Genomic DNA, 14,313 nt, shown 5'->3' with positions numbered 1-14,313 from the left:
TGCTTGGCCTTTTGCTCCCAGATGTGAGCTGGGAACAAAGAGTTCAAGGAACCAACCCCAGAGAAATAAAGTACTCTGAAGGACTGATTTTAAAGGAAATCTGTTGAACCTATTAATCGTGGAACATACAGGAAATTAATTTAAAATGATGTCATAAAAATAGTACATGAAAGAAGTGCAAATGTAACATAATTTCTATAAATAGAAAAGAACCTTTATACCGACACTTGTGTAAGTTATAAGCTGAAAACAAACCAGGTGGCCAGTCTGTTGGGTAAGAGTTGTTAAACGTTGGATCCTAAGACCCAAAGAAACAAAGATCTTCTTGTGTCCGCAGGTGCAAACCTCATGGTGAGTTCAGCGCTGAAGGAGTATCACTTTGAATTGATACAAGGTAAGGGAGTGCATCTAATTTGGTACTCTTTCCCACAGTAGAGCAGATGTAAGGTGGACAAATTTTATTACCCTATGGTTATCTCTGAACCAACTTACTCTTGTCCTGTAGTTCCAGCTGTTGAAATGAAAGTTGGTTGGTTTTACTGCTTTTTTGCCTATGATATTTCCTTTGACTCCTCTTCCTTTGATAACTCTTCTATCCAAAAGCTGCAAACTACAGAGCAAGTTACTTGAAAGCATGAGTTACCATGCAGCCTACGCTTATTGGAGATCTACAAAAGTCTTTTCAGCATTACTACAACCTCGTTGCAATCTTTGTATAAGTTCTCTGCTTGCTTTCAAGTGAAGACCAGGGTTTTTTTTTTGTTTTCTGTTACCCTGTGCTTGCAATCGCCTATTGCACCAGGTCTCTGCTGGAGTTCCCAAGTCCTGCTAAAAGGTCTACAGAGTTGGCAATGTTTCAGGACCATCACTATTGGAATAAGGGGACATTGCTAAGGACTATTCCCTCTCAAGTCCATGCCATTGCTGGCCAGCCTGTGCTCCCCTTCTTCAAACGGACGCCCTGACCTGGCAGAAACTGCTGTGTTGAAATAAAACCTGAAGAAAGAAAAGGAAAAGGAAAAGGAAAGGAAAGGAAAGAGAAAAGTAAAGTAAAGCATTTCCCATCAAAGCTGTTGACTAAACGCACTGCTCTGGGAGAGCGTGGCTGGCTGTGGTGGGGCTTGCCACAGGCTTCTCCAGACCATCCTGGACATACCTCTGTTGCCAAGGCACAGCCATGCCTTACGTACCATGCCGAGGTAACTTTGTTTGGATGTTAGAGAGGAATTCAACTCAAAATTTATAAATATGTGTATTTCACAGTAGTAGAAAGCACCTTGTTTTGGGTGCTGATCCCCTAGTATGGGGTGTTTCTCTCTGTAGATACTGCGATAAAGACAAAAAGTCATATTGCAGTACAGGCACAAGAGTTACACGGTCCATTCTGAATGTCTCATTACTAAGCTGGTACTGCTACCCTCAAGAAAACTTACAGAAGAGCAAGAAATGCAATCTGAGGGTAATTTAGGAGGAATGATTAAAATAGCTGAGTGTATACTTGAAAATCAGCTTGGGATGTCTGTTTTCAATCACGTTCAAGTCTGGAAAGTCAGAGAATGGTCAGATATTGGAAATATCTAATTATTTGAAGATGTTTTGGTGGCTCTGTCAGATTCAACACACATTTTTCAAATACTTATTAACATCATTTTATGATCAGGCTTTTCATTTTTAGTAAAAATGATTTTTCATGGATGTTTACAACTCTGCTGTATTTAAGCTTCTAAAAAGTTGGTTTAAAAATTGTATAAATGCAAAAGAAGACAACAGAAATAATCCCTGCAAGAAACTCACAAAACATGTCATTTTTCCAGTGCAGAAAAACTTGGAAATAGTTCATTAGATTTTTCCTAATTTTTTAAAATGTGGAGCTTTGATAGGAGATAAATCAAGAAAAGTACCTGCACTGAAGAAAGAGCTTCTGAGGTCTTGAATAACTGAAAATAAAGATTTGGAATAGACTGGTTTCCTCTTTCTGAAATACACTGTCATGTCTGAAATACTTTGTGGCATCCGGTACAGAGGGAGGCAGCAGTAGAATGCAAAGCCTGAACTACCTGTGCAAAATCTATCCGGGCATTGTCTTTTTTGCAACGAATGCAAAAATCTTGGTATTTTTATGGCATATGATAATGATCTGATTCATTTCCTGCTCAGATTCTTGCCCAAATGTTAAATATAAGGTTGGTTTTTTGTTTTTTTTTTTTGGTATAACAAGCAGTTAAATATGTATCTCTGCATCCCAGCACAGGGTTTTCCATCTCCGTACAGGAAACAAACTCTAGCTGGTTCTGCAATGACTTGGTCTCATTCCCAGGAATGTTTCCCTTCCATTAAAAAAAAAAAAAAAGAAAGAAAAAAGAGAAAAAAAGAAAGCACTTTTTCAGTGTATTAGCACTAGGTAGACGTAGGCACGAGACGTGTCCACGCACTCCTCTCAACGAGGCAAGACAAGGTTTGCTGGACCTTTCCTGCCCTGAAGCACACTGACATGCGTGTCCCTTTGCCCAGCCTCTCTCAAAGGAGCTTTTCCTCGGAGCTGAGCGAAGCTGTTTTTCCTCCTTGCGGGAAATTCCAGTGCTGGGATGTTAAACCCTCACTTCCTCACAACAGCCTGCCGGTGATGGCTTGCACCCGGTAGGCTGTGACAGCGTATTTTCTCTCCTGGTGAGCTGAAATGAAGCAGAAGCCGTCCAACAGTGAGTGTAAAAGATCCCGCTCCTCTCTCTCCCCAACCCCCCGTAGTGCAGCTTGTGCCTGGTAGGGTACGTGAGGACCCCAACCCTCGGGTACCTACAGTGGCCCCGGTGGCCGGGGACGCGCTGCGGGGATGGCACCGTCTCAGCACGGGCAGGTTTGGTGCCTCCTGGGAGGCCAGAGCCGAGGGGGGTTGCGGCTCTGTCCAGAAACCTGCAAAACCCTTGTTTTGAAATAGGCATGGCACCTCATTTTCTTAAAAACTGGAAATATGTTTTATGTCTCCAAATACCTCTCTGGGCAGCCCATAACAGATGTCCTCTGTCATATAGATTGGGATACAGCAAAGCAAACTGACTGACACAACAAGAGTGCGATATATGTACAGCAAAGAAAAAAGAAGTCCTTCAGAATACTAAGTAAGCGGTACTTTGGAGAGCTACACAGAGGGATTTCCTGAAGGTGTCTGAAAAACTGAAGAGGTAGCTTTGCACATTGATAATGTTGAACCAATTAACAGCGTGAAAAATGCAGAAAATATATCAAAAGAAAACGTGATTTCCAGATTATGTCTGTTTTAGGGGGTGGATCCCCAGTGGCAGCAAGCTGGGAGCCCATTTGCCTAGGTGATGAGAGGTACATTTGGGCTGACCTCTGAGGTCTCGGTACCGTGATGTTTGTGTTTCAGGTTCCCGAGTCCTACAGCCTGATTAGGCTCCCTGTGGAGTGCCTGTGGAGATCCAGGGTTATGAATATGGGAAGTATAAGGGTTGATACAACGAAGCTAGCCTGTAAGAAAAGCCAAGGTCAAGGCTGATCTGAGCAGCCTCTTATGGGTCTTGGGCACCTGCCTCCACGTGTGGTTACCATCCCTGCATCTTCTCTGGGAGGTGGACCCCTTCTGCAGGGATGCAGGAAGCTCTGGGCAGCACTCGGAGGAACTTACACTCAACCAGATGTATTTCCAGACAGACCTCTCCCCCACGCGTGCCAAGGGAGTTTCATTAGTTGTTCGTGTCAGTTTTGTATTTTGCCTTACTGCCTGCAGCATGCCAGGAAGCGCCGTGGCAGGCACGCTTGTATGCAGGCGCCTTTGATCCCGCCGCGTGTCCAGCGTTCGTGTGCAGCTGAGCTACCCGTCAGCCTCCTTGACTGACGTCCAGCCCCACGCAGGACTGGGGAGCAAGCAGCGATGGTTGAGGGGACCTGTTCTGCGTGAGTTGTCTCAGAGTTCTCATTTTGGAGTAACAAATTTGTGCGGTACTGATAACGGGGTTTTCTGTGTTTGTCATAGTGGTCTTCAGAACAGGGTGCGAAAACTTGCTGTAGTATTTACTGTTTTATAGCTGTGTATTAATGGCAAATCCTAACGTTCCTGTCAGAAACAAACTGTTTTCACCCCACCTAAACTGCAAATTAAGAAGGGAACTGCGCTGTCCAGCTTTGCCTCGTGTGCAGGCTGCGTTCCGTTGATGCAATTTCCTTGGGAGTCAAAAACTCATCAGGACTATTTTGGAACAAATGAGGTCTTTTCTCTTGTTGAGTCAGACCGATGCAACTGTTCTAAAAAAGCAAAACCTGCCATATTATTAGAATAAGCTTTGGTGTCTTAGCCTCCGAACTTCCCTGCTAGCTGCTCTTCTGTTAAGGCAGAAAGTCAGCATCATGTTATTCTGACTGAATCCTTTCAGAAAGGATATGATAAGCCCCCCCCCCCCCCCCCCCAACCCTGCTTCCTTGGCAGAGACAGTCCCAAAGGCTGGCTGTTGAATGAGTGTCGTGGTTTAACCCCAGCTGGCAACTAAGCCCCACACAGCCGCTCGCTCACTCTCTTCCCTTGGTGGGATGGGGGAAAGAATCAGAAAAGTAAAAGTGAGAAAACTCGTGGGTTGAGGTAAAGACAAGTTAATAGGTAAAGAAAAAGCTGCACATGCAAGCAAAGCAAAGCAAGGAATTCATTCGCTCCTTCCCATCGGCAGGCAGGTGTTCAGCCATCTCCAGGAAAGCAGGGCTCCATCACGCGTAATGGTTACTTGGGAAGACAAACGCCATCACTCTGAATGTCCCTCCCCTTCCTTTTTCTTCCCCCAGCTTTATGTGCTGAGCATGACATCACATGGTGAGGAATATCCCTTTGGTCAGCTGGGGTCAGCTGTCCCAGCTGTGTCCCCTCCCAACTTCTTGTGCACCCCCAGCCTGCTCGCTGGTGGGGTGGGGTGAGAGGCAGAAGAGGCCTTGACTCTGTGTAAGCGCTGCTCAGCAGTAACGAAAACATCCCTGTGTTATCAACAGCACTGTTTCCAGCACAAACCCAAAACAGAGCCCTGTGGTAGCTACTGTGAAGAAAATTAACTCTATCCCAGCCAAAACCAGCACAATGAGTAACCATTTACACAGCATTATCATGCTCTGCCACAATGGCAGGGCAAGGATAGCCCAGAAGAAAAACAAAGGGAATCTGCTCCTTTGCATTTAAACTTTCAGTCTGAAGATCTAACCAGGGGATTGAGTGGCTCGCAGGGTAGGCCTGATACGGAACACGACAAAGTTAAAATTGTTTATTTTTCATTATAATGTTCCTTTTTGTTGTAGTTTGAAGATGACTGCCCGAAGCCCTGTGAGTCAGATTAAAGCACAGGCACCAGCAGTGCATGCCAAGGCTCTGCTTCCAGGACCATGAAAGGATGCCAAGCCATTCTGCTTTCAATTACACGAATATTATATCTCCTGCTCCAAAGACTGCAAGCACAGATTTGACCGCTGTTCCTTGCCACCCGTTTCCAGGGGGGTTTAGGAGAAGAGTGCCCCGGCCTAGCCCAGCTGGCACCGCTGCGGCCAAGCTGACGTGCTGACACGTCCTGGTTACCAGGGGTAAGTATGAGGAAGCAGTTTTGCACTGCTTGCAAAGACTTGGAAAGTGTTTCTGCTCGTATCGCAAGCTGGCCAATGGATTTGTGAGCTCCCTCCCTTTTCTACTGCCTGGGTTGGGTCCCTTCTGCACTGCTCTCTTGTCCTTTCTCAGCAGAAAAGCAAAAAGCAGCTCTGGGTGTGGATGCTGACATACAAGAGGAAAGAGAGGAAGGGAGGGGACAGGCTGCAGGATCCTCGCATGAGGACAGGGAAGTGCTTTAAAGAGTGTGACATGCCCAGATACTGCAGGAGATGGAGAAGTTGGTACCTCTGGCTGGCAGAGGGGAGAGGGCTGCGGGGCTCTAGCAACTGGAGTCTGATCCTACAGCCACATTCCCTGAGTAACACAACACAGATGCAGGAAGAGGAGGCAGTGGGGATATAATGGTGAAATAATCCTTGTAACTCTGATAGCAGACTGACTGAGGACCAGTGTTGCCACGTGGTTCGTCGTTTTTGATCAACAAGTCCATCCCTGTGGGGTTCTGTCCCGCATAAATATAATTCTGTTTCTACATCTATTTTGCTCAACACTCATCTAATACAGCCCCCCATCGCCGGTCGCTGCCCTGTCTAGCAGCAGCAGTTTACTGCTGGAGGAGGGTTGTGGCAGGACCCTGTCCCTCTGCCAGCAGAGGCAATGCAGGGACCTGGCACTGAGCCACAGGAGGCAGGGGTGCTGAGCAGGCTGTGGCTGGGCGTCAGGGAAGAACTGGCTGAGGGAAACGTGTGCTTCTTGCGCTGCCGTCGGATGAACAGAAACATTTAAAGTAAGAGCGCTTCAAAAAGCTGTGAGCATAGCTCTGTCTCAGCCCTATCGATCTTGCTGGCAAAGGCTTGTGTGGTGTCTCTGCTTGGAACATCTGGAGTGACAAAAGCACAGGCTTGTTGCAGATCTGTGCCCTTCTGCTGGGAAAAAGTAAGGTGCTGGCACAGGTGGAGGCACGTGCCTTTTTAAAAACAATGTAAAAGAGGAAGGATAATCATAGCTTAAACTTGGAGGAAAAGAGAAAGCACCCACAAGGTGCAACTTTGTTCAATGCTAAACATGAGCTTACTCTGGAGAAAAGCAGATGAACCATATTCTCACCTTAAAAGACAGCAGTTTTCTTCTACTTTAGACTCCTTGATTTCAAAATAAGTTGTTTTGAGTCCAGGCTGCAGCTCAATTTGGAAGCTGATGCTCTGGGAGGCAGGTGGCTGGTACCTTGCCTCTGTGTGGGGGGCAGCTTCTGGAGGGCATTTCTGGCCACCTTGAGCATCCTTGGACCTTCCTGACTCTGGATAACCTGATAAATCCTGACAAATTGACCTGGAATGAGAGAGAGAGAAGTTGTGCTTCTTGTAGACTTTTTTCCCTACTGATGGAAACAAGCGGAAGGCCCACCCTGATTTCTCGGCTTTTTAAGCAGCTTGCTGAAATGAACTGCTTGGTTTCTGACCTGCGGAATGGGAAGGAAGGCAGGGTCACTCCGGTCTTCTCTTTCTGAGAGAAACCAGAAACCCAGCCCAGTTTAGAAGCATGATGAGAGCGGGCTGAGCCTGGATGTTAGGAGAAAGTTGGTACTTCTGAAAAAATAGCTGGTGCCTACCTTGAGTCTCCACAAATGTGTGGTGGTGAAGCTGTTACAGATAAAAAAGCGTGCCCATTTTGCATTCGATGAAATACGTGGCCTCATATGTGGTTGTCTTCTCCATAGCTGTTCATAAATTTAACTATATTTAACTTTGTCAAGGAGTTGCAATTTTGGTGACAAAAACATATAGCAATAAGTCACCTCAAACTCAGAATTAACATTTGTAAACACTTTGAAAACTAAAAGTCTTCCTTGTTGAAGAACAAGAACCATTCCAGCTGAGAGGTGCTAGAGGGAAGAGGTAGCTTTGGGGAAGTTGATGACATCCCTTCAATAAAAGACCATTTCCCTTCTCTGCTGTGTCCCACAGCTGCTCTGTCTCTATTTTAAAATGTTGTTATGCTTATCATTCATCCTCTATAGCAGACAGAAAATGCAAGGGTATCTCAGTCTTTCAATTCCTGTTTTTGGAAAGCCTCAAGTTCTTAACCTAATGTGCAATGCTAATTTCAACGCAGTGGGACTGAAGGTTGCTGAGATGCACTCGGGCTTCTGCCTGGGCTTTGCCACCCTTGAGCACACAGATGTTGCCGTGGGCCCTCTGACATGTGGCAGGTGGCAGGAATCAGTCTGTCTCTCTGCTCTCAGGCAGGTTCCTCTTGGTGCAAGTGGGCAGCAGATCGTGACAATTTCTGCACACACAAAAAAAAAGGGAAACTGCAGTAGGAAGGTCTGGTGTTTGAATTTAATGGGTTTCCCTTTCAGAGCTGGTAGGAAGACTCCCTACTCCTTTATGCATGCAGCATGCTTGGCCATTTGACCAACCGTGTGTTTCCATTCAGTCAGGCTAAAATAAATATCATCAAACTTCCCCTCTCAAAATTGCTTTGGATGTTTACAGAGGGATACTTTCTTCCAAACTGTGTCTTCTTTTTCAGACAGAATATCATTCCCATTCTTATGCATTTTCTATTTGTTGATAACATATGGCTGCGGTGTCCTAGGAAATGAAATGATGCTGAGTGTTTCTCTAGTACTCTCTTTGACTAAACAATTTGACTCCATCATTTATATCAATATAATATATATATCAGTCTATATATTGATAACATTTTACAGAACCTATGCAACAAAATAACTTGGCTGTGCTGAGATGTTCTGTTGCTCAGTACAGTTAACAACCCCCCGGCGCACACCAAGCAGTAAGTATCGAAAGTAGAGATACAGGAAGGTGAATGCAGTTCTGCCTAGGAACTACTTCTGCACTTAATGCTGGAGGAAATGATTGTGAAAGAATGACTTGTGCAAAGTGGTTGCATCAGCCTTTCCAGCAATGGGCAATGACTGACAAAAGGAGAGAGATCTGAATTTCAGCTTCTGAAGAAGAGAGCGTGAACACTATCTATGCTCATTTTTGTGTCCCCAGTCAGCAGCAACAATAGAAGTGGTTGACACGTGAGTTTGAAAGGCAGTGTCACGCGTGCCGAACTCTTCAGAAGCCATGGTTTCCTTAGGGGAGCAGCCACTAAAGAAAAGCCATGCCAACTGGTATGCTTCACTGGCTGAGTAGTTAGAGGATATTGGAAAACTGTCAACATAAAGTTTTGTTTGAGGAGCACAGGCTGAAATATTTTCTCACTCCAGGACTGTCGTTGCATCAGACCTGCCGAAGGATTTCCAGCTTTTGTTGTACTTGCAGGTATGAGGTGACCGCTTGGATCCCAGAGTACATGATCAGCACATGAGGAGACTGAAACACAGCATGCAGTACACAAAGTAAGTATTTACTCTCTGGTTATTCAGGATTTGGGGCTACTGTTTGTCGGCAGTACTGGAACTGTTTACAGCAGCTTGTGAGCTTTAGTAAGTGACTTATTTTCTGGTGTAGCCAATGGTGAAATGTTCTTTGGTACCTGTGGCAGGAATCATAACCCTTCTGTAAATTAAAATCAATATTGTTCTAATTACATCCACTGTTTATAGGGTGAAGGGTGAAGGTAACATCCAATTCCCATCTATTACCAGTGTTGATTTACAGAAAAGGGTGATAGGCTTGTTTGGTTGCATATCAGGTTGTTCTGCCTTTCCAGTAAAGAATGTAAATTGCTTACACAGTGTGTAAAAGGGTGTGCCAGGAGCCTATGCAGCTCTGCTTTTTAGAAGCCCTGAGGCTAGTGAAACTCCATGTGGGGGACCCCAAAATCTCTTCCAGGAAATTTTGTGGTGTTGGAAGCCACAGCCCACTTGAAGGGCCGAGATGGGGGATGGTCTGTTCAGGCTTCTGCCTGCCAGGTAGCCATACTAGAGGGGCAGGCTGATGCTGCAAAGGCTGTGAGCATTTAGATTCATAGAATCATTTAGGTTGAAAAAGACCCTTAAGATCATTGAGTCCAACCATTAACCTAACACTGCCAAGTCTACCACTAAACCATGTCCCTGAGTGCTACGTCTACATGTCTTTTAAACACCTCCAGGGATGGGGACTCAACCACTTCCCTGGGCAGCCTGTTCCAGTGCTTGACAGCCCTTTTGGTGAAGAGTTTTTTCCTAATATCCAATCTAAACCTCCCCTGGCACAACTCAAAGCCATTTCCTCTCATCCTATTACTTGCTACTTGGGAAAAGAGACCGACACCCACCTTGCTACAACCTCCTTTCGGCCTCCTTTTCTCCAGACTAAACAACCCCAGTTCCCTCAGCTGCTCCTCACAGGACTTGTGCTCTAGACCCTTCACCAGCTTCCTTGCCCTTCTTTGGACACGTCCAGCACCTCAATGTCTTTCTTGTAGTGAGGGACCCAAAACTGAACACAGTACTCGAGGTGTGGCCTCACCAGTGCCGAGTACAGGGGGGCGATCACTTCCCTAGTTCTGCTGGCCACACTATTCCTGATACAAGCCAGGACGCTATTGGCATTCTTGGCCACCTGAGCACACTGCTGGCTCATATTCAGCCGGCTGTTGACCAACACCCCCAGGTCCTTTTCCACCAGGCAGTTCTCCTGCCACTCCTCCCCAAGCCTGTAGCGTTGCATGGGGTTGGTGTGACCTACGTGCAGGACCTGGCACTGAGCCTTGTTGAACCTCATACAGTTGGCCTTGGCCCACCAATCCACCCTGTCCAGATCCCTCTGTAGAACCTTGCTACCTTCAGGCAGATCAACACTCCCGCCCAACTTGGTATCGTGTGCAAAGTTACTGAGGATGCGCTCAATCCCCTCACCAGATCATTGATGATCTAACCATCTTCCCCTGTTTAGGGTTGAAACATCCAGCTGTAGCTTCATTGCTGAGAGGAGGCATAATGTGAGAGATGTAAGAGGCAAGAGCCATAGCCAATGTGCATGTGAAAAGGCAGGACGTTGAGAATGGTCCTTTATGACTGCTGAGCCATGATACGGCTGTACTCCAGAGATGAGTAGCACGCCATGTTTGCAGGGCTGAGCAGCTGAAGTAGGAGAGGAAGACGGGTATCACAGGATAACTCCAACAAGAAAAAATTTGAATCTGAAGTTCCTTATAAAACTGCACAGGTTTTCAATTGTTTTCAGTTGCTGATCAAAGCTAAAAATCAACACTACCTTCTCTCCTTTCTGTTTCCTACAGAAAAATGTTCAACCAAACAAAACACAAATCGATAACTATACACACCTGGCACGTGTGGGCCATCTACATGGTCTTAGCTGCGAACCTCTCTGAAGAGCAAGTGCTGAAGCAGGCTTGCCCTTCATGCGATGGAACTCAGCTTTGCAACTGCTCTTCCATGGGCTTGGACTTCATTCCCCCAGGGCTCACGGGCAAAATCACAACATTAAACCTGGCCCACAACAGGATAAAGCACATCCGATCCCAGGACCTGCAGCAAGCTGTGAACCTGAGAGTCCTGCTGCTGCAGTCCAACAAAATCAGCTCGATAGACAAGGACTCGTTTCGCTCCCTCAGGAAACTGGAGCTCTTGGACTTATCAAATAACAGCCTGGCTCACTTGTCCCCTGCGTGGTTTGGGCACCTTTTTTCGCTCCAGCACCTCCACCTGCAAGGGAACTCCTACAGAGACCTGGGGGAAAGTTCCCCCTTTTCTAGGCTGAGGAACCTGAGCTCTCTCCTCCTGGGCAACCCGCGGTTCTCCATGATAAGGCAAGGGAACTTTGAGGGCATCGAGCTTCTCGACAAGTTGTGGATTGACGGTGGCAATCTCAGTCAGTACGAGCCGGGAAGTTTGAAATCCATTAAGAAGATAAATCACATGATCATAAACATAAGTAGTATTAATGTATTCTCAGCAATTGTCAGGGACCTTCTGCACTCTGTCACTTGGTTAGAAGTGAGAAACATAGCATTCAGTATACCTGCTGAAATGCAACTATTGAGAGTCATGTCGTCTTCTTTTGCACAGAAAATTTCTTTTAAACAGACCTCATTAACAGATGCTACTGTGCCTGACATTATCAGGATTTTAGAAGATATGCCAAAATTAGTGGAGTTGGAGATGACAGACTGTAAACTCCTGGGAACCGGACGATGGCAAATACAAATTCAAGCAAACCAATCACAGACTCTTAGAGTTCTCACAATAGAGAAATTAGATATAGAAAAATTTTATTTGTTTACAGATCTTCAGCCTGTGGTAGGTCTACTATCTCTTTTTACCAAAGTCACAGTTGAAAACACCAAGGTCTTCTTGGTACCATGCAGCCTCTCACGACACCTTGTGTCATTAGAGTATCTTGACCTTAGTGCGAATTTGCTTGGAGACCAGAGTTTGGAGCATTCGGCCTGTCAGGGTGGTTGGCCCTCACTACAAACTCTCAATTTAAGTCAGAATTCACTGAGTGACTTTAAAATGACAGGCAAAAGTTTGTCTCATCTAAGAAACCTGATTCTCTTAGATATTAGTCAAAATAATTTTGGTGAGATTCCCGATGTGTGTGAATGGCCAGAAAACCTGAAGTATTTAAACCTCTCCAGCACTCAAATTCCTAAACTAACGACTTGCATTCCCCCAACTCTGGAAGTTTTGGATGTTAGCGCTAACAACCTGAAGGAGTTTGGACTGCAACTCCCATTCCTGAAGGAGCTGTACCTCGCAAAAAACCAGCTGAAGACCTTGCCTGGTGCCGCACCCATTCCTAACTTAGTGGCCATGTCAGTCAGAAGAAACAAGCTCAACAGTTTCTCCAGGGAAGAGTTTGAGTCCTTCAAGAAAATGGAGCTGCTGGATGCCAGCGACAACAACTTCATCTGCTCCTGTGAATTCCTCTCCTTCATCCAGCACGAGGCCGGGATAGCCCAGGTGCTGGTGGGGTGGCCAGACAAGTACGTCTGTGACTCTCCCCTGGCAGTGAGAGGGGCGCAGGTTGGAGCCGTGCACCTCTCCCTCATGGAGTGCCACAGGTCCCTCTTGGTGTCATTGATCTGCGCCCTGGTGTTCCTGGTCATCCTCGTCCTCGTGGCCATCGGCTACAAGTACCACGCGGTCTGGTACCTGAGAATGACCTGGGCATGGCTCCGAGCCAAGCGGAAGCCCAAGCGAGCCCCCCCGAAGGACATCTGCTACGACGCTTTTGTCTCCTACAGCGAGAACGACTCCGACTGGGTGGAAAACGTAATGGTGCGGGAGCTGGAGCAGGCCTGCCCCCCCTTCCGGCTCTGCCTCCATAAGCGGGACTTTGTGCCTGGGAAGTGGATCGTGGACAACATCATCGACTCCATAGAGAAGAGCCACAAAACTCTCTTTGTGCTGTCCGAGCACTTTGTGCAGAGCGAGTGGTGCAAGTACGAGCTGGACTTCTCGCACTTCCGCCTCTTTGACGAGAACAACGATGCAGCGATTCTTGTCCTCCTGGAGCCCATCCAGAGCCAAGCGATTCCCAAGAGGTTCTGCAAGCTGCGGAAGATCATGAACACAAAGACCTACCTGGAGTGGCCTCTTGAAGAAGCGCAGCAGGAGATGTTTTGGGAAAACTTGAAAGGAACCTTGAAGTTGTAGAACAAGTCAGCAGCCCCCTTTTCAACATATTTCCACAAAGGATAGATGTCATTGTTTTTCCTGCTATGAAATTTTTCTTTCTTATTTTTCCACCTAAGGAGAACTGGCTTTGTTGTGTACAGAAATAATTATCATCTTACTAAATGAGAAAGAGCCACTTTAGGCTTTCCAGTGATTTGATACTCTGATCTTTCAAAATCCCTGCCAATAACTATGATATTTGGAAGCCATGTTGGACTTCATATACTTTTCTAAATACATTTAGCTGAATGTAGGGTATTTCTGTACTTTGTCGTCCTGTTACCACATCCCCCTAGTTCCTAACAATGCCATTGTAATTTACAAATGAAAGTAAAAGCGAAGTGCTTCAATATTCCCCTGGGTCTGTTAGTCTCCTTTAGTTTATTTTCTGTGCCATCATGCAGAGCATGGCAATTAAAATTAAATTCTGAAAAAAAGCCTGAGGACTTACATTAAAATAAGCCCTCTGAAGCCCTACCATTGCTGTGCAACACACAAAAAAAAGACAGTATTTAATATGTACTTCCATTCACAAGGCTGTTATTCTGGCTAGCTACACCAGAGTCCGTAACCACCATGAACAGATTGGGGTTTACTCAATACCTGTGAAGGAAGCATCCTGGCACCTTGTACAATGACTGTGGTGAAATCCAGAGGCATTAAATCACTGGTTTGTTATGGTGTTTTGTTTTGTTTTTTTTTTTTCCTTAGTCTTCTTTCTCCCTGTGAATGCTTGTTTCTCCCTTCATGGTCAGCACCGCGTTTCCTTCTACCTACCCACAGAAGTAGCTGAAACCTTCTATTTGTGGGGCACGAGGCTGTGTTTCTAATGAGCTGGCTAGATGATGTTGCAGACTGGCTCACTTGTTTCTGCTCTTCTACTTTGCGCAGCACATCTAAATAATCATTGGGCCATGCACCCCTTACAGCTCTACTTTATAACCAGTGAAGAAAATCACACTGATAAGAGGCAATTCATCTTTCTACTTCAGTATGAGGTACCTCCTAGAACTACTGTATTGTTCTTCACCAATTACAAAGGGAATCTAGACAAGCAGGTAGATACAGATGTTTATATTAAGATAGCTGGTCCCACCCCAAGTGCCTGGAGTCACAGTTG

General features: G+C 45.9%; 1 protein-coding gene across 2 annotated transcripts; it reads left to right on the top strand.

Moving 5' to 3' along the window:
• Positions 1-1,130: 1,130 nt before the first annotated feature.
• Positions 1,131-13,809, top strand: LOC104021230 (toll-like receptor 2 type-2). 2 transcript variants are annotated; one of them, XM_087736429.1, is made up of 7 exons: positions 1,131-1,199; positions 2,512-2,699; positions 3,030-3,179; positions 3,386-3,912; positions 5,290-5,568; positions 8,884-8,960; positions 10,790-13,809. In XM_087736429.1, exons 6-7 carry the CDS (start codon positions 8,926-8,928, stop codon positions 13,170-13,172), a joined length of 2,418 nt encoding a protein of 805 aa, XP_087592555.1. In that variant the 5' UTR covers positions 1,131-1,199; positions 2,512-2,699; positions 3,030-3,179; positions 3,386-3,912; positions 5,290-5,568; positions 8,884-8,925; the 3' UTR covers positions 13,173-13,809. The 2 variants fall into 2 exon arrangements, with proteins under 2 accessions (XP_087592555.1, XP_009473017.2); XM_009474742.2 differs by lacking the exons at positions 1,131-1,199; positions 2,512-2,699; positions 3,030-3,179; positions 3,386-3,912; positions 5,290-5,568 and adding an exon at positions 8,547-8,732.
• Positions 13,810-14,313: the final 504 nt, after the last annotated feature.

This window comes from Nipponia nippon, unplaced genomic scaffold, assembly GCF_047370975.1.
Source record: "Nipponia nippon isolate SJK-2023a ecotype South Korea unplaced genomic scaffold, ASM4737097v1 scaffold_6, whole genome shotgun sequence".
In the NCBI taxonomy this organism is placed as follows: Eukaryota; Metazoa; Chordata; class Aves; order Pelecaniformes; family Threskiornithidae; genus Nipponia; species Nipponia nippon.
Note: the sequence above shows the minus strand (reverse complement) of the source record. Positions and strands in the feature narration are given on the sequence as shown.

Bases quoted from the DNA above. Each gene is read 5' to 3' on its own strand.
- LOC104021230 (XM_087736429.1), top strand. From the start codon at position 8,926: ATGAGGAGACTGAAACACAGCATGCAGTACACAAA. The intron at 8,961-10,789 runs GTAAGTATTTAC...TGTTTCCTACAG, and splicing joins CACAGCATGCAGTACACAAA to AAAAATGTTCAACCAAACAA.